General features: G+C 41.7%; 1 protein-coding gene across 2 annotated transcripts; it reads left to right on the top strand.

Annotated features, from left to right (window-relative positions):
• The first annotated feature begins 436 nt into the window (after positions 1 to 436).
• On the top strand, positions 437 to 12,184 carry LOC311045703 (H-2 class II histocompatibility antigen, E-S beta chain-like). 2 transcript variants are annotated; one of them, XM_084057664.1, is made up of 10 exons: positions 437 to 537; positions 1,263 to 1,361; positions 1,481 to 1,564; positions 1,854 to 2,108; positions 3,956 to 4,228; positions 5,955 to 6,171; positions 7,506 to 7,573; positions 7,972 to 8,085; positions 8,578 to 8,634; positions 11,165 to 12,184. In XM_084057664.1, exons 3-9 carry the CDS (start codon positions 1,498 to 1,500, stop codon positions 8,613 to 8,615), a joined length of 1,032 nt encoding a protein of 343 aa, XP_083913790.1. In that variant the 5' UTR covers positions 437 to 537; positions 1,263 to 1,361; positions 1,481 to 1,497; the 3' UTR covers positions 8,616 to 8,634; positions 11,165 to 12,184. The 2 variants fall into 2 exon arrangements, with proteins under 2 accessions (XP_083913790.1, XP_083913789.1); XM_084057663.1 differs by having other exon boundaries at positions 446 to 537; positions 5,952 to 6,171; positions 11,165 to 12,160.
• Positions 12,185 to 25,034: the final 12,850 nt, after the last annotated feature.

Below are 25,034 nucleotides of genomic sequence, written 5' to 3'. Positions count from 1 at the left end.
CTCCTCTTTGAAGTGTGTTTGTATACTGACTGAGCACCTCCATCCCTTTTCAGGTGTTTCTGATCAGGTAATGAGCGGCCATTTTGCTGTTGCATTCTGGGAAATGTAGTGTGGAGCAGGGCAGTAGTAGAGCAGGGGTGTAGTTCAGTTCTGACTATACATGGGCCAGTAGGAAGAGGATTTGCCCTAGGCTCTCACCACTAAGTCAAAGCTCCCTTTCTGAGTCTTGACTTTACAATAAGGTATATATATATAGTACAGTTTGTACATGAGCAGATATAAGGTGCATAAGGTACGGTATGTGCATTAGGTTAGACATAAGGTGCATAAGGTACAGTATGTACATGAGGAGTTACATAAGGAGTCATAAGGTTCATAAGCAGCAGCTACATACATGATTATGTGCAATAATCCAGACTGTCGTCTTTCTGGAAACAGATGATGCAACATCATATCTTTAATCTGATTGGCTGATTCTTCTAAACTATAAAACAAGTCCTCCTTCATTCTCTTTCAGACTCCAGAACTTCTCTTGAGGTAAACATCTGTTTATTCTGATCTGTTTATTCTCCTCTGTAATATTCTATTGTTATGTATTTATTACTTATATTGTTATATTTATATTATTGAAACATACAGTGTGTTTATATTGTTATAAACACATTCTATGTATCTTTTGATAAATTAAATATATATATATATATATATATATATTGTTATTGATATATCAAATATACATACAGTTTATTCATAGTGTTATTATTCAGCCTCAAGGCCCGAACCAACAGGCTTTGGATCAATTATTTTACACTGTGCAACCTGACTTATGAACAATACACACTAATGACACACACACACACACACACACACACACACACACACACACGCACACGCACACGCAAAAGCACGCACACGCACACACACACACACACACACACACACACACACACACACACACACACACACACACACACACACACACACACACACACACACACACACACACACAAGGTGCATAAGGTACAGTATGTACTTGAGGTTAGAAATAAGGTGCTTAAGGTACAGTATGTATATGAGGTTAGACATAAGGTGCATAAGGTACAATATATACATGAGGAGACATAAGGTGCTTAAGGTACAGTATGTTCAGGTTAGACATAAGATGCATAAGGTACAGAGGTTATAGATATGAGGTGCATAAGCAGCAGCTACATACTGTTCATAATGTGCAATAATCCTGAACATCGTCTTCCTGGACACAGATGATGTAACATCGTATCTTTAATCTGATTGGCTGATTATTCTAAACTACAGAACGAGTCCTCCTTCATTCTCGTTCAGACTCCAGAACTTCTCTTGAGGTAAATATCTGTTTATTCTGATCTGTTTATTCTGATCTGTTTATTCTGATATATTTATTCTCATCTGTTTATTCTGATATATTTATTCTCATCTGTTTATTCTCATCTGTTATATTCAGTTCAGTTTTGATCAGTGATGATGAAGATTACAGCCACCCTCCTTGTCCTCTCCTCTGTACTTCATGTCAAAGCGATCCCAGGAAGTAAGTACATTATATTTATGTCATTATATAATATATACATTTATATGACACACACACACACACACACATGTGCGCGCGCGTGTACACACACACACACACACACACGCACGGACGCACGCACACGCACACACACACACACACACACACACACACACACACACACACACACACACACACACACACACACACACACACACACACGTTTAACATGATGACGATGATTGATGATGATGAAACATTCTGAAGAAGTTTGTTTTTGAATTTAATGTCATATTTGTTTTATTTCCAGTGTTTCATGAGGACATTTATGTCTTTGGCTGTTCAGACACAGTTAAAGAAAGATATAAAGAGGACATGTATGCACTGGATGGTGAAGTGATGGTCTACACAGACTTCAACATAGGGAAGGGGGTGGAGCCTCAGCCTCCGTTTGTAGATCATATTACCTGGCCAACAGCTTATGAAGCAGCTTTGCATCAGCAGGCGTTCTGCGAATCCCAGCTGAGCATCTTTCGCACTGCCTTGAAGAAACCACCAGTGAAAGGTACATGAATACTATTAACACAATAGTTATTATCTAAAACGGTTGAATATATTTAACATGAATGAAAACGTTTAAAGGTGTAGTGAAATGAAAAATATGTTTTTCACACTTTTAGAGCATATCCGTGGTCATCATATGGGCATACCTAACAATAGTTGCCAAAAAAAAATGAAAAAAACCAATTTTTGTTATTTTTACATCTAAAGTCCCTAAAAAGCCAATCTTAATTACTTCCTGTAAACGAAAACGTGCTGCGTGATGACATAACGCAGCCTTCATGAATATAATGAATCTTGATTACATGCACCTGTTTGATTCCCATAGCTGCACGTTCTTCAAACACAGCTGATTTTAATTACAGAGATACTCCGTTTTGAATCTCATTGAAGATGAGTGTATTACTCATTTTAAACTTCACCTGCACACTAAAATTCGTATCTGAAAACATTATAGGTTAGAAATAAGCCAGGTAGTAGCAAACGTGCTTCACTGGCCGTCTCTCTCTCACTTGTAAACAAACACTAGCCTTGTTGCGCACGGCTGAAGTGATTGAGATCCAACGTCCCATAGCCTGAAGGGATGGGACCTTCTGATTGGTTTAGGGTCGTTGAGCCGACGTTTCAGGCTGAACCTTCAAAATAAAATGACCAAAAATGTCACTTCAGTGCGTCTTTAAACATGTATATTAAGCATTTATGTTTTTTATGGTGAAATCTTTTCTAAATAATATGTATTTTTAGTAAACAAAGGTGCTCACAAGGTGCTTTAATTATTAATTTACAAATCTATGCATTAGTATCTGCTCTGTACAACCTGAGCATAGGTGAGATGTAGATGGTACAACTACAGTATGTAGATGCAGTGGTGTGTTCTACCGTGTTACGATATATTCTATTCTATTGTTATTTAATTAGCTTCCAATGGTTCTTAATCACTTGTCCCACTCACCTGAAGACGCTCCATCGTCTCTCACAGTGAGTTACAGTCAGTGTGTGGGCTGCTAGTAGCCCCGCCCCCTATTACTCTATGGCTCTCTGTTGATCTCACACACACACACACACACACACACACACACACACACACACACACACACACACACACACACACACACACTTTACTTTCCTTTCTTCAATTAAAAGACATGAATCAGGGTATCAGGGTAGTTAATACCCTCACAAAAACATGTAGTAATCCTGGTCACTATAACGCCTCCCCCATGACAGCCAGGGCGCCTGATGGAGGGGAAGGGAACTGGTTGGAATAACGTGTTCCTTCCACGCGCTACGTCCAACCAGGAAAATTCCCCCCTGTGAGGTGACAAGAAGGTCAGTTGGCTCTCATGCACTGAAGGAGGCATGAGCTCGGCCCTGTGCTGCTGGTGAGGGGAGTGTCGTGACCAGGATCACTTAGAAAATTGGCACCGGGTGAAAAATAAGGGTTACAAAATCGTGGGATAAAAAAAAAAAAAGAATCATGTCAAAATCCAAGATAATACGATTATACAACAGTTACCATCACAATAAAACATATCTAAATGTATTCATATTGTGAGACATTTCTCTCTCAAAATAACCTTTCTGTGAGTGTTATCTCTGTTATCCTGGAAATACATGATGGGGCCTGACAGACAGACAGACAGACAGACAGACAGACAGACAGACAGACAGAGTCCTTGTTTACTCAGCCACGCTAGACAACAATTTTAATGGAAGATTTCACACCTGAACCTGTTTTAGACTCTATGTAGTGACATACTTGGCCGATAGGGGGCAGTTGGCCTAGTGTTGATATTATACAGATGATAATAAAACTGAACATTAATGACATTTTTAATTGTCTATTTGCAGATGGATATGTGTACTATCAAGCTCAACGCTGTGTGTTCAACTCCAGTGAGCTGAAGGACATACAGTACATAGTGTCAAATAATTTCGATGGTGATGAGATCATCAGGTGGGACAGTAGAGTAGATCAGGTGGTTGGATACACTGAGTTTGGTGTGAAGAACGCAGAGCACATCAATAAAGATCCTGGAGAACTGGCTGTGTTGAGAGCAGAACGAGAGAGATTCTGCAAACCCAACATTGGGACCTACTACTCCTCTGTTCTGAACAAGAGAGGTGAGCTGATCTCAGAGCAGCACTTGCACTCATCATCTCATAAACTATAACATGACATCATAATAAATCATTATATTCAGAGATGATTAATGGTGTTAATATTGATCTGATAATGATTATAAAACATTACTTAACCCATTCAATCCGGGGACGCATCTCTGTCATTTTAGATTTCTTTGGCTATTCAAAAATAGCAGAGCTACAAGCTCATAGCGTGGCACTGAGTGCCAGTGATTTTCTTTTACTATTTTTGAATTGGAATCCTGAAAAGTAACATTTTTATTTAATTTCAAATGCATTTAGTTATACTTATGTTAACTTTATTAACTTAAATACAAATACATTGGACATAAAAAAGACAATATAATTTTAATACTAGTCATTAAGCTACTAATATAGACTGAAGTAATTAAAACAGGTCATGTTTGGAATTGTAACAGCTGAAATCAATATATCAGTGTTCCGATATTAACGCGCGGGCTGCATTAATTGAAGGTGGGGGCCGCATGTGGCCCCCAGGCCGCCAGTTGCCGGTCTAAACAATATAATATCAGTACATCTGTACATTGAAACTACCTAACCTTTGCATAAAACATCAAGGCTAGGTCTAGTGCTACAAGTTGAGGTGGAGTCTGAAGAGGTGAGTCTTCAGATTATGGCAGAAGATTGGGAGTGAGTCTGCAGTTCTAACTGCAATGGGGAGTGTATTCCACAGTTTGGGAGCCAGAAGGGTGAAGACGTCTAGGACGTGTGGAGCGTTGTCCAAGGTGTTTTAGAGAAGGGAGAAGAGTCTAGGATGTGTGGAGCGTTGTCGAGGGTGTTTTAATCCAATTCAATTCAATTTTATTAAAGTGTCAAATCACAAGTTGTCTCAAGACACTTTACATGTAGAGAAGAGACCCGACATCCCACCCTGAGCAAGCAATTTTGCGACAGTGGCAACGAAAAACTCCCTCTTAATTCAACAGGAAGAAACGTCAGGCAGACCCTAGGCTCTAGGGTGGCGGCCTTCTGCCTCGACCGTGTCGGGGGAAAGAAGAGAGAGAGAGAGAGAGAGAGAGAGAGAGAGAGAGAGAGAGAGAGAGAGAGAGAGAGACAGAGGAGAGACAGAAAGAGATACAGTGCAAGTAGTAACAATAACAATAGTAGCAAATATAATAGTGTAAGATAGTATATGATAATATATTATAGTACAGCAATAATGTGTATGCAGTATATAATGGTATAATATAAAAATGTTAAGATAATATACAGTATAGTGTAGTGGTATAGTGTAGGTATTAGGGAAGGGAGAAGAGTCTAGGACGTGTGGAGCGTTGTCCAGGGTGTTTTAAAGAAGGGAGAAGAGTCTAGGACGTGTGGAGCGTTGTCCAGCGTGTTTTAGAGAAGGTTCTGACAGCTTCTTTGTGTTAGCTGATCTGAGTGAGTGGGAGGGGTTGTAGGGTTGGATCAGGCTTGAAGATGTGTCATACCTGTCATACCTTTGGTTGCTTTGTAGGCCAACATCAATGTTTTGTACTCTGTGAGGGCAGCAACTGGGAGCCAATGGAGGGAGAGGAGAACGGTGAGAGCCGGGAAACGTGAACATTTTGGCTGGTTGAAGACCAAGCGTTTTGCGTCTTTCTGAATCATTTGGATCTCATTTGGATGATATACAATTATTAATGATAATGACATTTTCCTATGACTGATATATAATAATAATAATAATCATATTTTCTAGGAGTGGAGCCCAAAGTGAGACTGAAGTCAATGACTCCCCCTCGTCGTGGTGAACACACTCACATGCTGAGGTGCAGCAGCTACGACTTCTATCCTAAAGTGATCCTGGTGACCTGGTGGAGAGGTCAAGAACCTTTGACCTCTGGTCTCTCCTCTACCGATGAGCTGTCTGATGGAGACTGGTACTACCAGTACCACTCCTACCTGGAGTACACACCCAGGTACACACCTAACAGACACCTATACATATAAATACACACCTCTACTGTTACTACCAGTACCACTCCTACCTGGAGTACACACCCAGATAGGGCTGTCACGGTTACATAATTAAAACGGCTGTACAATAAAGTGGCTCAGAAGCGCGATATGCAGATAGTATTGCGGGCAGCGCACCGCGGTATTTGCGGTTTTATTTTATTTTATTTCAGGTCTTTTGCTTCTTTAATCCGGTTAATTCGGTACCAAAAATGTACTGCATGAAGGGGCGCGCAGAGCGGTGGATGCATATTTATAGCAGAAAGAGATTCACATTTAACTAAGGCCGTACTCATTCCATTCTGAACCCATTCTCAAAATATAAAATTCTCTATTAGCTGTGAAGGGTATTCTTTCATGTGTATCAGTCATGATTGTTTCGCCATTTCACCCAAAAGGTTTTTAAACAATTAGCTGTATTTAAATGTTCAATTAGTCTTCATTAATTTAATATCAGTGTAAAACTAATGCAGTAGGCTAAATATTTTAAATGCAAATAAAAATGGAACCAGTCTTCTATTTGTACATAGAAATACACACTTAATAGACACTTATACATATTTTCTTTAAAAATAAAACAAGTGTTACTCACTTGCTGAAAATGGCCCATTAATTGGTAGGCTAATATTACAGTAAGTCACACGCACGCACGCACGCACGCACGCACGCACGCACGCACGCACGCACGCACGCACACACACACACACACACACACACACACACACACACACACACACACACACACACACAAACACACACAGGAACACGCTATTACGCGTGTATCTCGTTACTAAGTTTCTTCTGCCTCTTGCCTTCCTATTTTTCCTGCAATGGGGAATAATGGAATACACAATAAACACTAGAGTGGAGGAGAGCCCAGTGGGGCATTCACGCTCCTACACAAAAATAGTCAAACAAGTTTTTTCTTCTCCATAGAATGAAATATTAACAAAGATCATCAGATCAATGTGTTGAATCGCTGTGCGTTTCAGCGTGTAGATCGGCTACTTTCACAATCTGTCCTAATGTTAGTGCTTATTAACAGCTGCTCACTCACTGCCAGACCGGGCGGGGAGGAGGGGCCGCTTCAGCTCTGAGCAGATCCACATGGACACACATTCTACTTCATGATTATTTTAAATATCAGTATAAGCCTATCTTATTTTCTATAACGGTCTAATGCTATGGTGCCTAATTGTAGTGTTTGTTTGTCTTTATGCGTGTGTGTGTGTGTGTGTGTGTGTGTGTGTGTGTGTGTGTGTGTGTGTGTGTGTGTGTGTGTGTGTGAGTGATACAGATCAGGAGAGAAGATCACATGCATGGTGGAACATCCCAGCCTGACCGCGCCTATCAAGATGGACTGGGGTCAGTTACTGTAATCTACTGTAATGTGTTACACACTCTGTTTAAAGGGTTAAAGGATTATTCTCTATTTGTACCTACCTGAAGGTATATTTGTTTTGCTGAAAGTAAAAACATCGATCAGCTTAGTTTACTAATGTCTTCAGATAATCATCGATTATAAAGGTCTGAATATAATATAATATGATATGATATGATATGATATGATATAATATAATATAATATAATATGATATGATATGATATGATATAATATAATATAATATAATATGATATGATATGATATGATATGATATAATATAATATAATATAATATAATATAATATAATATAATATAATATAATATAATATAATATAATTTAATATAATATAATATAATTAATATAATATTTGTATTGTCAGATTTCTCCATGCCAGAGTCAGTGAAGAACAAGGTGGCCATGGGAGCATCAGGTCTGGTTCTGGGTCTGGTCTTGTTCTTGTCTGGATTCATCTACTTCCAGTGGAAGAAACGAGGTGATTAGCATGTTTAGTTAACATGTTTAAATAACATGTTTAATTAACATGTTTCATTAATTATTATACTACCAGTGGAGGAAATGAGGTCAGATAAACAGAGGATCACATGACATGTGGAATCCTCACAGAAATAGAAACAAACAAACAAACAAACAAACAAACAAACAAACATGTAAAGCCACAACCTAAACTGGTTTATATTGGTCTAGAACCTTAACCGGTTTAGACCACTTTAGACGACCTAGTTAGAGGTCAAAGTGTGTTCTATGTTGTCACGTTTAGCTTTAATACATCAGTGTTACATTTAGTCCTAAATGAGTCAAATGTTCACATTAGTTCTGATGCAACATGTGACCCTGATGACTGAACCCTAATGTTGTTGTGTATTAGTGTGTGTACATTTATGCATTTTATGGAGAAATACACACAATACATACATAGGATTTATTTGTGTGTCTGTTTTAACTGTCTCTCTTCTTCTTCTGTCAGGTCGTATTCTGGTGCCGACAACCAATGACGATCTTTAGACTCCTCCCACACACCCAGGTTCACTTTATTTTTATTAAACTTTGTTTTTTTGTTTTATGTATAAAAGTGTATAAAACTATAAAACATACACAAAACAACATGCTTGTGTAAGAAGTGAAACAACTAAACTAGTAAACCATCCCGGTCGTGTGAATTCACATTATCATGTGTCTTCTGCTTCATTTCTTTTAATAATGAATCTAATAATCACATTTAATAATCACATGATTTGTTGTATCAGACAACACTGATGACAATGTGGTCAGATGGGGGGGGGGGGTAGTTTGGACCAATCATCATCAATCAAATATAAACATGTTTTACATGACACAGGAGTTTTTAGATCCCATAGCCTGAGAGGACGTTCAGGTGCAGGAGTTTAGATCCCATAGCCAGAGAGGACGTTCGGGTGATTCAGTCAGGAAATGAAGTGCCTGCGATTCAGTTCAGTGAAGAGGACACAATGCAGCCAAACTCAAACTCTGAATCAACTGCTGAACCAGTCATTTGAACTAAACATTTCAGTGAACTGTACCAATGATTCAGTACATTGAACACAACATTTCAGTGAACTGAACCCAATGATTCAGTTCATTGAAAACACTGATCATTCCATCACTAGCAGGATCAAAGACAGAACCTTGTGGTCCAAAGGAGAGTGTTCTACCAACTGAGCTGCCCTTCCTACTAAGATACACTATTGACAAAGTATTGGTCAAATGTTGTTTGAATGGACTGAGTTGTTTCTACTTTGATGGTTACTGTAGTTGCAGGGAGGCTGCTGGGAGGTTAGGTTTTTAACTAGTTTACTAATAACTTGTTAATGATCTATTAACTATTTATAGCATAGTTTTAAATCATTAAATTAACCATTATAAACGTTTAACAAGTTATGAATAACACATTAACCAATAGTTATGAATGATCAATGTACTATTATAAGGGAGGGTTATTCTAAAGTGTTAACTCCCATTTGTATCAAAAAATTTAGAAAATATTGTGTCCACTCAACTGCTTGATTTTATGAATTTTAACAGTATCTTTGAGATTTTTCAGTCTGGGTTTCGGTCATTCCACAGCACAGAGACCGCTCTTTTAAAAGTTACAAATGATCTATTGCTTGTGGCGGACACTGGCAACTGTTCAATTTTAATCCTCCTTGACCTGAGCTCGGCTTTCGATACAGTCGACCATTCTATTTTAATAAACCGCCTAGAATCCTGGGTTGGCATTGAAGGAGCAGCCTTAAACTGGTTTCGCTCCTACCTAAAAGACAGATCATTTTCAGTGGTGATCGGGGAAGCCTCTTCCCCTCCAGTCCCCCTCACCTGTGGAGTACCGCAAGGATTGATTCTAGGCCCCCTCCTGTTCTCTATTTACATGCTACCCCTTGGCAATATTATCCGCAAACATAAGATTCAGTTTCACAGCTATGCAGACGACACACAATTATATTTACCATTACAACCCGGCGCCTCAGGTAACCTGTCCAGTCTCTTGCTTTGTCTCTCCGATATTAAGGACTGGATGGCAAATAATTTCCTTGAACTAAATTAGGCAAAATCAGAAATAATTATCTTTGGTCCCCCAAATGCTACACAAAATTATGTTTCAGAGCTCGGTAGCCTTTCCCCGAATGTGAAGGAGGTGGCCCGTAATCTGGGTGTGCTCTTCGACTCTGGCCTCACTTTTAATCCCCAAGTGACACGAACAGTCCAAACCTGCTACTTCCAGCTAAGGAACATAGCCAGAGTAAAAAGCTTCCTGTCACCTGCAGACCTAGAAAAGGTGATTCATGCTTTTATTTCTTCTCGTATAGATTACTGTAATTCCATATATTCAGGCCTCTCCAAAAAAGCAATATCGCGTCTCCAATTAGTGCAAAACTCAGCTGCTAGGCTTTTAACCAACACCAAGAAACGTGACCATATCTTTTAACCAACACCAAGAAACGTGACCATATCACCCCCATTTTAGCTGCACTTCACTGGTTACCTGTTAATTTTAGAATTGATTTTAAGATTTTACTTAATGACTATTAAAGCTGTGAATGGACAGGCCCCCCTTTATATTTCTGCCATGCTGGAACCTTATAGGCCTGTACGCAGCCTTCGATCCTCTGACAAGGCCCTCCTGGAGAGTGGAGACCCCCACACCCCAGCTCATCACTAAAGGTGGAAGAGCTTTTTCAGTCCGGGCCCCTAAGCTATGGAACGCACTACCTGTCACCCTAAGACGTGCAAAATCAGTCTCATCTTTTAAAACTCTTCTGAAAACGTATCTTTATACTAAGGCCTTTTCTTAAATTGTACTGTCATTTTGTTTTATTTGAGTATATTTGTATGTATTTGTGCCACTTGATTTATGATCGTCTGTAATAGCTTCTATCCAATGTTTTATCATGATTGCCCTTTTTTTATTCTGCACTGTAAAGCACTTTGTGACTTGTCTGGAAATGTGCTACATAAATAAATTCATTATCATTATCATTAACAGGTTCACACAGTTAATACATTCAGATTCTTATTGGTTTATTGTCTTTTCACAGAACACCTGGGTGTGTTTTCAGAGAAGCAGAGAGTCATCGCTGCCCCCTGGTGGAGAGAGGAGGAAATATATGTGTGTCCATTCACCTTTTAAATACTCATAACAGCATGCACAATGATGACATCATGAACCTTTTTCACAAATGCGTCCTTTAAAAAACTTAGAAATGCTAATTGGCTAGCCAAGGCTAACGATAATTTTTTTTTGATTTGATTTATTTGAAAAGCCATCACCACATGGTCACCGCAGTTCGAGGATAACACAAGAAAGTCCTGAGACTTATTTCCGTTGAGGTCCTCTTACAATTAACAATCAATACGTTAAAATACTTTACAACACATGTAACTAACGTAACACTACATAGACACAAGTGACATACACAGTACAGACACAGTACACATTACACAACAATACAAAACACAAGTAACAGTCACAGTACATACATACAAACAATACAAGAACACAAGTAACATACACAGTACACAAACAAGTGCTACCTTATCTTTCCTAGTCTAAAGACCCTCTATAGGGGAACCTTTTCTAATAGACATGCTTTCGTTTTGTATTTAAAAGTCCTCAGATTTGTTGTCAGTTTGACACTGTTTTCGAGGTCATTCCACTGTGTGGCTCCTATGTAAGTAAATGATTCCCTGCCTACTTTACTTTTAAAAGCCGGAAGGCTCACGTCTGCTACACTGGCTCTGGTGAAAAAATGGTGTACTTCGCTTCTCTGAGTAAAACATGTCTTTAAAAATATGGGGACCTCGCCATATAATATCTTATGAACCATGGTCAATCTGGCCATGATTACCCTGGATTCTACTGGGAGCCAGTTGAGTTCTCTAAACTGGTTCCTACCTATATGGGATCTGGGTCCTAACCCTAGAATGACCCTGATCAGTCTATTCTGAGCTGACTGTAGCTTTGTTTTGAGGGATTTCAATAAGCCCTCGAACCAAGATGTACAAGCGAAATCAAAATGGCACATAATAAGAGAATTGGCTACTACCTGTTTTGTCTCCCTATCCAAGTACCTTGCTGTCCTTGCCAGAAATTTTGTCAGTCCGGAGACTTTGCTCAGCACCTTGCTGGCCATATTTCGGCCATCTAGGTTACCCTCCAAGATACAACCCAGGTATTTTACCGATGATTTAGCTTCAATGAAGTCAGAATTTAATTTGACCTTGAACTCTGGGCTCTTTCCTAATTTGATTTTAGAACCAAATAGGATAGATTCCGACTTCCCTGTGTGTAAAGATAACTTATTGTCTATAAGCCAGGAATTAACCTTTGTCAATTCCTCACTCAGGGAACTCTCCAGTGTTGATTGTTCCTTATGGGACATCAGCAGAGCAGAATCGTCGGCATACAAGAATAAATCACAGTTACAGGCGTCTGTCATATCATTCACGTATACCAAAAACAGTGCTGGGCCTAGAATGCTTCCCTGAGGAACACCACATTTCATGAAGCTTGAATCTGACAAAACACCATTTACCTCTACTCTCTGTTCGCGGTCCGTTAGAACTAGTAGAATTAGTGTGCGGACTCTGTCTTTTCCCGGTGTTTCGCCCAGGTTGACGTGGTTTTGAGGTTAAGGTTACAGTAGGTTTATAGACAGAGGCCCTCATTTATCAACAGAAAGATAAACAATGCTGACCAAGGAATATCTAAACTGTCTCAATTAATAAATCCGTAAATCTGGCCGTACACCAACGTCAAAGTCACATTTATGAAGTGATCCTATACAGAGTCCCGCGCCGCGCCGCGTTAATGAGAGCTAGCCTGGAGAGAACATTAATGGATGAAGGCTAGTGTGTGTTGGACCGTGGGTTAAATGTCCGATCTCCCGGTGGCCATGAAAAGATAACAGCGGCGCCGCTGCGCAGGTCCAAACTCCAGAAAATGCTCTTGCATAAGTGCTTGCATATTTTGTATAGCAGATCTACAAGCTCACAACGCGTCGCATTGACGCGTCGTGAGCTTGTAAATCTGCTATTTTCAAACAGCCAATGCAGCCAGATCTGCAATCTTATCTGAATGACTGTTAAAGCTGTTTGTTTAAATCCGTTTATAAAATGTTATATTTTCACAGGGATTATTTATTAGTGTGTTAGATTATACATTTTGGAGTGGATACATGTGTTCAGATGCCTGTCAGATGGTGAGACAATGCTGATCCGCATGTCTACAATGGAACAAACGGTTGTAGCCAAAGTCAACAACTGCCTCCGACCTGACGTGAGATCTGAGCGTGCGGTACGCTGAAATGAAAGTCAGGATATATTGATAAATGCTGAAAGTTGCTGTGATCTCGCCGTACGCCCATTATTTGGTCTACACCGCGATGATAAATGGGCCATAGTGTTTGTGAGGTTAAAGGTCAGGGTTTAGGCGCCACCTGGGCGACACACCAAAGGAAGAGGGAGTCCCAATTCGTGTGGGCGGTTCATCAAGTGTCTTTGTATAGTTTCTGTCGTCAGAAAACACAAATATAATAGTTCAGTTCTACACTATATTGAAACATTAAATAAATGATCACACACACAATCAGAGATCTTCATAACATTAATATTAATATCCATCTGAATGGAAGTCAGTCAGCCATGTTTGTGAAAAAGGTTTTTTATTATTTTATAATTGACCATAAGTCATTTATTATGTAATCATTTATAATGTGTGATAATCAATGTGTTATGATCACAGTTTCCCTGTGATGGGTGACCTGGACCCTCTAGGGTGGACTGAGGTGATGGGTGGACCTAGACTCTCTAGGGTGGTCTGAGGTGATGGGTGGACCTAAACCCTCTATGGGTCTGAGGTGATGGGTGGACCTAAACCCTCTATGGGGGGTCTGAGGTGATGGGTGGACCTAAACCCTCTATGGGGGTCTGAGGTGATGGGTGGACCTAAACCCTCTAGGGGGGTCTGAGGTGATGGGTGGACCTAAAGTTTAGGTCCACCCATCACCTCAGACCCCCCTAGAGGGTTTAGGTCCTAAACCCTCTAGGGTGGTCTGAGGTGATGGGTGGACCTAAACCCTCTATGGGGGTCTGAGGTGATGGGTGGACCTAAACCCTCTATGGGGGTCTGAGGTGATGGGTGGACCTAAACCCCCTAGGGTTGTCTGAGGGGCTGGGTCCACCTAAATTAGACAATGTCGGGCCGCCACAGTCTAGGAAATTAATGGAAACACTGATGACATGCAATCATGTATATTAAGTAATGATTTATATGTAATCATGAGCAGGACCGCTGTGTAATCAGAGACTCAGAGCACCTGCTTGTGGCAACCTGCACTGCTTTGTTTTATGCTTTATCCAACATGACAGCCATGTAAACAAACAACCAATGTCATTTACAACTAAACGTTGCTCTCAAGAATGCTTTTGAAAACATTTGAAGTGAGAAATAGACGATGCTATAACCGAAAAGTGATTCTATTTGATCCACTTCATTGTTTATCGTGGCACAACAACGGGGGAATACCAAAACGCTCACCCCAAAACACAGTCGCCCCGGGGAAAATCCGGCAGTATTACAGGCAAATCGCCGGTATATAGAATGGGGGGCGACTGGCGAGTGTGTTTTGGGGTGAGTTTTCCGGTTACCTTGTGGAATACTGTCATTTGTTTTCCGAGGCGAACTTGTCCGCCCAGCCCAATACTTATGGAATACTGTCATTGCTGTAAGCAAGGAAATATTTCGTTTTGTTGTTACTTTTGGGTAAATGTACTGTATGTATGTATTTATTAAGTAGCCGTGTAATAAGCGGGATAATGCATGGGGAGGTGGTCATTATTGAAATTTAAAGCCCTTCAGGGTGGTTAGGCACTGTCAGGCTTCAAATTTCAATAATGACCACCTCCCCATGCATTATCCCTTGCTTAATTCAAATCATTTGAGATTTGATTTGATTAGATTTTGGTAAAAGATATACAAGCAAAATCACAATACAACTTAAACCCAGGATAACACATTGAAGCGTAATGAAACACTTGTTTACAATGTGGTCCTGCAGCATAACTAAACATAAACAGTCCAATAAATGTATTTGAATTCAAATGATTTGAGACATCTAAACTAAACAGTCAGATGACCTCTGCAGGGGGTCAGGACACACGGAGTTAATGATATTTACAACATTTAGGTTTGTCTGTTTATCTGATTTAATGTTGATGAGTTAAAATAGACAACACAGCACTACACACACACACACACACACACACACACACACACACACACACACACACACACACACACACACACACACACACACGCACAATATGTGTCTAATTGAGACAGTTTAGATATTCCTTGGTCAGCATTGTTTATCTTTCCGTTTTTCAGCTCCACTGTTGTTTCTATCCGTTCATATTGGCTGAACTTCACTCATTAACCTAGTTAACAGCTCCGTGGACAAGTGATGATGATGATGAAGCTTGTGGACTCATTTATTTGGCAGTTGTTGATGATCAGGACATACGGGTGGCAAAAACAAAACCTTCACTAAGTATTGTGTTTACTGTATGTGAGAATGGTTTTAAAAGTGGAATCAGCTTCTATTAAATATAGATTTTGAATTATATCATTTATTTAAAAACACTTTATTGGAGGAACATGTCAGACATGTAGTATACATATAACACAATGGTCTTACACCTGCATTAGGCTACTATTCACACTTTAAAATAAATAAATATGTATTTTTTAATAATCTTTTTATTTTTTGGAGACAAGTTATGGCACCTGCCCTACCTTGCCGTACCCAATTGACGTCACTGATCATGAATGGTTTGAAGTTCAGATGTTAGATTTTGGCTTTAATTTTCTTGGTTTGAATGGAATGTCACAATATCAATAAAGGAATAAGAAACATAATTGGGCCTCATGTTTTCTTAAATTTCACTCATACAGTATTTTATCTTAACTGTCTGTTAAGAGAAAATACAAGAGAAGCCAACCTCCACATTCACCAAATGTGTTTTTCCCCAGGTGTGCTGAACCATGTGTCCTTTCCATGTCATACCTGAAGGCAGCGTTCAAGATCATTGTAAAACAAACTTTTGTTACTCCTTCAGAGTACACATGATCTTTATAGTCATGTGATCAAGATGGATCCGTTTGATTTTTCATATTCCATCCTGATTGGCTAAGATTGACATCTAAAGTTTGCAGGAGTGGCCAGTTTTGAACAAAATGCCGCAAATCATGAACGCAGCGTCCGATTGCGGTGAAACTTTGCACGCACATTCACACTACGTAGAGAAACAAATGCCACCATTTCAACATTGGCCTGTTATAGCGCCACCAGCAGGTCTAATTTAACACATTTTTGGAACAAAATGCCTCAAATCATGAATGCAGTGTCCGATTGCCTTGAAAGGCCTAAGAAGAAATGCCACCCTTTACACATCGGCCTATTATAGCGCCACCAGGAGGCCACAATAACCTACCTGATCCTCTTATAATGTGGTACTTTTGCTTAATTTAATTAATGCCATTTATTTTTAAATATTTATAAAAGATTGCCTGATGAAATGTGCTATACAAATAACCTTGCCTTGCCTTAAATAATAGCTCTGCATATGCTACTCCATAGGTAGACTATTTCCCTGGGGACCCACCTGGACCACCCCTCAACGACCCCATCGGGCCTCCCTGGACCACACTTTGAAAACCACTGCTATTACAGTCATTATCTATCTACAGTATCACCTACATTTACAGAAATGGAACCAAACCCAATAAAATCCTAGAAAAACCACAGTAGAACACAGAGTAATATAATGTAGAAATACCACAGTAGAACACAGTGTAATTATGTAGAAATACCACAGTAGAACAAATAACACGCCTTTAAATATCCTCACAATGTCCCGATTTTACGTCATGAAGAACCAGAATACGACCAAACAAAGCCAATAAGAACGTTTCCCCCGCCCACCTAACTGCCTGTCAAGTCACACACACACACACACAAACACACACACACACACACACACACACACACACACACACACATGCACGCACGCACCTAACTACTTGCAAGCCGAACTGTCTTTCACGTAATCCGTAACGGTACAATCTTTGTCAAGTAGGCTGGTAGCCTACATGAATGACATATTATGATACCAATCACACCACCATGAATGGAATACGTTTGTATATTCATTTATTTAACCCATACCGAGCAGTGCGCGTTCGAGTTACACTAAAATAAAGCAGTCATGTAGGCTTTTCCCCGTGAGACTCGGACGGGCTGCAGTGAGTCCCGTGGAGCGTCGGGTTTATATCCTCAACCCAGATTGTACATAACTACACGCTACTGTATATATAGGTTTTGGAGACCTCGCTGGCCATGAAAAGATAACAGCGGCGCCGCCGCGCCGGTCCAAACTCCCGAAAATTCTCTTGCATAAGCACTAGTATGAAAATAGCAGATCTACAAGCTCACAACGCCTGCCGACGCGATGCGTTGTGAGCGTGTAGATCTGCTGTTTTCAAATAGCCAATGCAGCCAGATCTGCAATCTTATCTGAATGACTGTTAAAGCAGTTTGTTTAAATGAGTTTATAAAATGTTATATTTTCACAGGGATTATTTATTAGTGTTAGATTATACATTTTGGAGTGGATACATGTGTTCAGATGCCTGTCAGATGGTGAGACAATGTTGATCCGCATGTCCACAATGGAACAAACGGCAACAACTGCCTCCGACCTGACGTGAGATCTGAGCGGTCCGTACGCTGAAATGAAAGTCAGGATATATCGATAAATGCCTCCCCTCCCCTAGTTTGTTCCGCCCGGTTCTCCTCAGTGGCTGGAGCAATTGATCTAAACACACAGCCATTGATCATTACCATGTGCACGCAACAGGAACGTTTTAGCGTTTTTTTTTGTGGCTTTTTATAGCTTTATTGGGAGAGGGATAGTGAAAGTAGGCTGACAGGAAATGGGGAGAGAGATGGGGGAAGACACGCAGCAAAGGCCGTCGGGAACGGGACGCGAACCCGCGGCACGCTGTCTGTTAAGGGATTTCAACCAGGGTGCCTGGACCGCGACGCCACGGCCCAGGCCCGTTTTAGTGTTTTTTGTGTAAAAGAATGTCGCCATGGTTACAGCTGTGGGATGGCCCCGCGAGCTATGGGACGAACTGCCTCCCGGGTTGCCAGATCATGTATAACTAGAAAAAGTGCTCCTCGGAGCACAGGTCTCCGCCAGGTCAGGTAGGTTATTGTGGCCTCCTGGTGGCGCTATAATAGGCCAATGTGAAAAGGGTGGCATTTCTTCTTAGGCCTTTCAATGGGACACTGCATTCATGATTTGAGGCATTTTGTTCCAAAAATGTGTTTTGCTAAATTAGACCTGCTGGTGGCGCTATAAAGGCCAATGTGAATGTGAAAAGGGGGGCATTTCTTCCTCGGCCTAGTGGGAATCTGCATGCAAGCTTTCACGGAAATTGCACATTGCATTCATGTTTTGAGGCATTTTGTTTTAAACTGACCAATCCTGCAAACTTTTGAAGCCACTGTAAGCCAAATAGGATGGAATATGAAATATCGGACAGATCCATCAGAATCACATGACTATGGAGATGCAATGTACCAATTTGCGTGTTTTTTGGACAGAATCTGAAGGAATAATCTCCAAAAATGTATTTTACTTAAGTCGGCCTCCTGGTGGCGCTGTAAAAAGCAGATGTGAAAAATGCAGTCCAATGTTTTTCCTTGGCCTCTAGGGAGTGTGCGTGCAAAGTTTCACGCAGATCGGTGCAGTTATAGTTAAAAATGCAAATCGGCCAGTTATAGCGCCACCATGAGGCTGATTTGAAAATGTTCAAGTGGCATTTCTTCCTCGGCCTAGTGGGAATGTGCGTGTGCAATTTTATGGAAATGGCAAGCTGCGTTCATGATTGGAGGCAGTTTGTTCAAAACGGACCAATCCTGCAAACTTTGGAAGCCAACCTTAGCCAATGAGGATGCAATATGGGAAATCGGACAGATCCGGGTTCATCACATGACTATAGAGATACTGTGTACCGATTTGCATGACGTTTGGTTAAAAGCTGTAGGTGTAATGGGGAAAAATGGGTTTTGCACAAATCGGCCTCCTGGTGGCGCTATAACAGGCCCATGTGAAAAATGTGGGGCAGAGGTTCTGAATTGGCATCCAGGGAGTGGGTGTGCACAGTTTCGCAGCGACCGGGCCAACGGTGCCGGAGATTAGCTGGTAACACACAGACAGGACACACACACACACACACACACACGGACGGACGGACGGACGGACGGAAGGACGGACGGAGGGTAAAACATACTCTCTCGCCATGCCTTTCGGCCTGGCGGAGACAACAATAACAATAATATGGACTAGTAACAATAACGTTTTAGCCAACCACAACAGTCATGAACGTTTGTCATCGTAGATACAGGAATGGTACATAAATCTGTTCAATATCCTTCATTCTCTGTATTTCACACTCAAGGTGCCTGAAAGCCAGCAGAGAAGCAATTATTAACCCATTTTGGGCGGGAACCCCTATTTGGAAATACCTTTCAGGACTGGAACTCCTTTTGGGGTTCCTGTTGCTATGTACAATATATAGCAACATATTATATTTGTTGTATTTTTAAGTTTTTCATAAAACTTAGGTCAGGATTTAGAAGGCGTTTCTAGAATCGGCCTCAGGTCTAAATGGGTTAAAGGGATATTTCACTTTCAAAAAAAATGTGGGTCATTTTATCGTCTACTTTTTCCACCACTGCATATAATATATAGAGGGAAATGTTTATACTTCAAGCTTCATCAACATGTGTATTAGATATATATTTTTAAGTAAGATGAATGAATTGAGTACAAAGGACCCCAATGGAAACAAGCCATAGTGCTTTCTTAGGCTTGTATTGAACTGCACTTCCCTGTGCTTGTCTTTGCAAACTGCTAATAAAGTATTCAATCAATCAGTCAAGAATGAAAAAAGCGAGAAAATAAAATAGCAATAAAAAAAAGGAAAAAGAATAATAATAATAATAATAATAATAAGTAAGACAATGTAAAATAAGTAATAGTAAGCAGTAATAAAAACAAAATAGTGATAAAATACACACAGACAATTATGTAATCTGTTTTTTATTTTGTATTTATTTTGTATTGTTGTTTTAATATTTATTTAATTATATATATTTTTGAGCGGTGCAACCGCTCCTATAAGAGGGTTTAGGACCTATCCGTGGTGAAAGTTTTTCTTTCCGTCGTGAAAATTTGTCTTTCGCTGTGACGCTATGCTGTGCAGGACGTGCTGTGATTGGCTAAAAAAAAAATCACACCCACTGGGTGTGCTGTGATTGGCTAGCGAGACACATGATGAAATTAACTTCAAACTTCGCAGACGCGCTGTGATTGGCTACAGAGATGCATGATGAAATTAATAACTCATAAATAGCACCGCTCACTTCACACTGGGTGTGATTTTTTTCTATATACGTGTGAGTGCGTGCATGCATGCGTGCATGCGTCTGTGTGTGTGTGTCAGTGGTGGTGTGTTATAGATTTTTTAGGAGGGCATACTATAATTATTCCCTCCCTCCCACACGCATGGCGCGTGTGTGTATAGTGCGTGCCAACGTGTTGTTACCACGGGGGGCGTGGCATAGTAGCTGCAGACATACTGTACATGTGGGGGGCAATGTTAAGTCAACCTGTTTATACCCCACAAAGATGTCCGCCGCTACCAAATGACACCTGTTGACGCCCCCTTCAGGATTTCTGGCACGCACTATATAATTAATTAAATAAAAGCCTTAGATGCATTTTCAAAGCATGGATTATTACCATGTAAGAGTGCAAGGATTGTTAAAAAATAAATGCTAATTAAGCTTATCCTATAATAAGTGTTAATTCCTTTATCTAAGAGGTGGGACAAAGTCCCTATGTTGCAAGTCCAAGTAGTCTCAAGTCTTTGCTCTCAAGTCACAAGTCCAATTCAACACAGGCAAGTCCCAAGTCAAGTCCAAGTGCTAAACTTTTTGTTTCGAGTCCCAAACAAGTCCTAACCGTTTGTTTCGAGTCCCAAACAAGTGCTAACCTTTTTTTTCGAGTCCCAAACAAGTCCTAACCTTTTGTTTCGAGTTCCAAACAAGTCATAATGCTAATATGTAAAGATTTACATAAATCATGTGCATTTTTCAGAATATGCGTTTATTTTGAAACAAGGGTTCTTCCAGGCGAACAGAACGCAGATACTGTAGTTTTTTTTTTTTTGAGGTCCTTCGTTTTTATGAGTAAAATTAAATGTTTTCCAATCTGTATGGTAGAGTATGTTGCTAAAATATAATCCCTGCTCTTCTATTGAGCCATTTAGATCATGTGAAAGGTCAGGTCTCAACCTGACACAAATTAAATGTGTCCCCTGAGCAAACAGGCAGTCTCTATTATCACAATGGTAAAAAATGTCAACACTTGCACAGGCAACCGCGCTCAAATCCGGGGTAGAATAATGCAGATTTTACTGTTGTGTTCGGGAGCGTACTCAAGTTCCCTCAACCCTATGTTCCCTCAGCCCTATGTTCCCTCAGCCCTATGTTCCCTCAGCCCTATGTTCCCTCATCCCTATGTTCCCTCAGCCCTATGTTCCCTCATCCCAAAATAGACCCTATGTTCCCTCAACCCTATGTTCCCTCAGCCCTATGTTCCTTCAGCCTTATGTTCCATCAGCCCATGTAATATTCTAATGTTTTGTCTTGTCTGTCTGTCTGTCTGTCAGTATCATGTCAGTATCATGTCAGTATCATGTCAGTATCATGTCAGTATCATGGTCAGTATCATGTCAGTATCATGTCAGTATCATGGTCAGTATCATGTCAGTATCATGTCAGTATCATGGTCAGTATCATGGTCAGTATCATGTCAGTATCATGGTCAGTATTATGTCAGTATTATGTCAGTATCATGGTCAGTATCATGGTGGTCAGTATCATGTCAGAATTATGTCAATATCAGGAGTGGTTATTTGCTTCAGTCATCAAAACGATTTCTATACGTTTAGGGTTGTAATGGATAAAATAAAATAATTTACCCATAATTTTCCTATGACTGATAAAAGTATTAAACTCCCTTTTTAATACAGTATCTACTGTGTTAAAAAGTTTCTGGGGGAGGACCCCCAGCCATATATGTCCAACCCGTATTCATTTGACTGTGTAATGTTCATGTCTGTATATCAGAACTTTGTTTGTACTCATTTAAATCCCCCTCTATTCTTTTTATTTTTTATAATAAGCTAAGTTTTCCATAGCTTATTATACCTTTAAACTCATTTTTTTGTAATATAGTTGTTTTGGATATCTACAAAAGCTCGATATTAGTATAGACATGTATCATTATTATCATTAATATTTTACTTTATTAGCTGTGATAAAAGTTCAATAGTTCACTGCAATGATCAGTAATTCTTTGCAGCTGTTGTTATAGGTACCTATAGGTTTCAAAGCTGTTTGAATTTGAATTGATGAGAAATTATCAATATAATTTAACATCAGTCAGTTTCACAGCTGTCTGAATTTGAATTGATGAGAGAAACTATACATATAGTTTAATGTGTATTAGCTGACCAGGTCAAAGCAATTAAGTTTGACCAATCATGTTGCCCAAGCATCATGGTCAGCATCATGGTCAGTATCATGGTCAGTAGCATGGTCAGCATCATGGTCAGTCATGGTCATGGTCATCATGGTCAAGTTTTCCTTGTGACATAATGTACATGTATACGTACCCCCAGAACATGCTTTCAACACGTACAATTTAAGGTTACGTGGCGCGGCTCCGACGCCCCGCGGGTCCGAAAGCCGAAATCCGGGCTCAAAAAGGGTGGAAAAAGAGCAGATCCACAAGCCTGGATAGGCCTGTGGTGGCCGCGGGGCGCAATACCGGCCGTGTCCACAAGGCGGCGCACTCCCCAGTCCATGGTCCCCGGTAGTGATGAGCGGGTCGACCCGTAACCCGCGGGACCCGCGGGTCAACCCGCGGCGCGGGTGGGTCGAGTCAGAATTTCAGAGGCAATTATGCGGGCTGTGGGTGAGCGGGTCAGCCGCTCTCACACGCAAAAAAATAATAAAATGATCACATTTTATTTGTGATCAATATAATCACAAAGCCCTCCGCCGGCCCCGAGCCCTCCGCTCGGGGCCGGCGGAGGGCTCGTTGGATCCGGGCCGGGGGTGCGCACGTGTCGGTACCCCCCCCGGCCCCTGGGTGGCTGCCCGGGCAAACGGTGGCCGAAAAACCCGAAGAAAGCTCCGGAAGGCTCAGGAGCTTTAGGGCTCGCTGCCTCTCCCATGCGTGAAATTTCGCATTGGGGGGAAAGTGGCCACTTGTGCCATAGGGTAGCTAGAGACCATGGCCGGACATGGTGCACCATATTCGGGGGCGTCCCCGTGCCTCGCAGGGCCATGGATCCTGGAGGTTGCAGCCTGAAGTGTTGCAGCCTCAGGTCGCCCTGGCTCTCCCCTGGTGGAGAGGGGGAAGCTACGGACAAGGGCCGACTGGTGCCATAGGATAGCTAGGGCGACGGAGCCTCGCCTGACGTGAGGCTCCGTCTGTGGATCTCCGCGTCGTACCTCCCTGTCCCCTCCCCGTGGCCCAGGAGGCGTCCCGCTCGTCCCTGCCTCCCTCCTGTGAAAAAGTCTCCCGGTCGGGACGCCCACTCGCTCTAGAACGTACCTGTGGAGCTTGGCCGTGGGGAGCTTGGCCGCCGGGAGCTCCCGCCGCCCCTCTCACGGGGGGCCTTGGCAGTCTCCACGGACCGGCAACCCCACGGTGCGCGCCTCACCTGGGCGCGCTGTCTCTGTGGCGGAACAGGAGGCCTACCTGGTTGATCCTGCCAGTAGCATATGCTTGTCTTAAAGGGCGCTGCAGACTCGTCTGAGTTGGGCGTGCAGTCACTGCCAAGTGACCACGCCGGGACAGTAACTGATATGGGTGTAGACAACATAGGTGGCGCACGCAGGAGTTGAGTAAACCAAAGTTCCCGATTGTGGACCCACAAGGCAAGTTACCTTGATGGGGTTGGGGGCGGGGGAACTTGACATGAACCTGCGAGCAGCTACGTATCTATGTGGGTTGTGCCCGGCGCCGCGGTTGTCCCGCAACTCAGCAGTGGCTGCACCCGAGTTAATCGAACGAGATTCCCACTGTCCCTACCAGCTACCTAGCGAAACCATAGCCAAGAGAAATGAAATCAGCTCAGACCATAGAGGAAAGAAGACAATCTTCAGCGAGGAAACAAGACCCTGCTAATGGGCGTGATAACTATTGCGGCACCCCTTGTACCACCAGGTACCTGCGGTCTGTAGGCCGCGGGACCCCCCCCGACTTATCGCCCGCCGAGGGGTGCTTAATCGTGGGTACGCGGGACCGGCCGGTGAGCCGGGCCCGACGCGCTAAGTTCAGAATAGTCCCAGGGGCGACTATTCTGGTTTGTACCACCAGGTCCCCGCGGTGCTTGGGCCACGGTCTGTAACTTCACTTAACGCCCGCTGAGGGGTGCTTAACACATCGGGTGCCAAACACGGTCTGAACCGTGTGTTTACATAGTGGCGGTTCGGTGCCGAACACGGTCTGAACCGTGAGTTTGGTCTTTTAGTTTTTTCCGTTTTTCCCCGCGCGGGCGGGGCTAGAGCAGCTCTGGGAGCACCCATTGTAATCCTGCGAAGGAAGTGCCAGATCGCTCACCGGAAACAAAACAAAAATTCACATCCGCTTCCTGTCTATTTCCTACTTTGAAACGCCTATATCTCCGAATCTGTTTCCTGTGGGGAAAACCGGTCATGCGCGAAGCGCGATCCCCCCCGTTGTAACTCGCAAGGGTAA

This window comes from Gymnoscopelus microlampas, assembly GCF_963454915.1.
Source record: "Gymnoscopelus microlampas genome assembly, chromosome: 5".
NCBI classification, from domain to species: Eukaryota; Metazoa; Chordata; class Actinopteri; order Myctophiformes; family Myctophidae; genus Gymnoscopelus; species Gymnoscopelus microlampas.
This window is presented reverse-complemented; position numbering and strand designations above follow the sequence as displayed.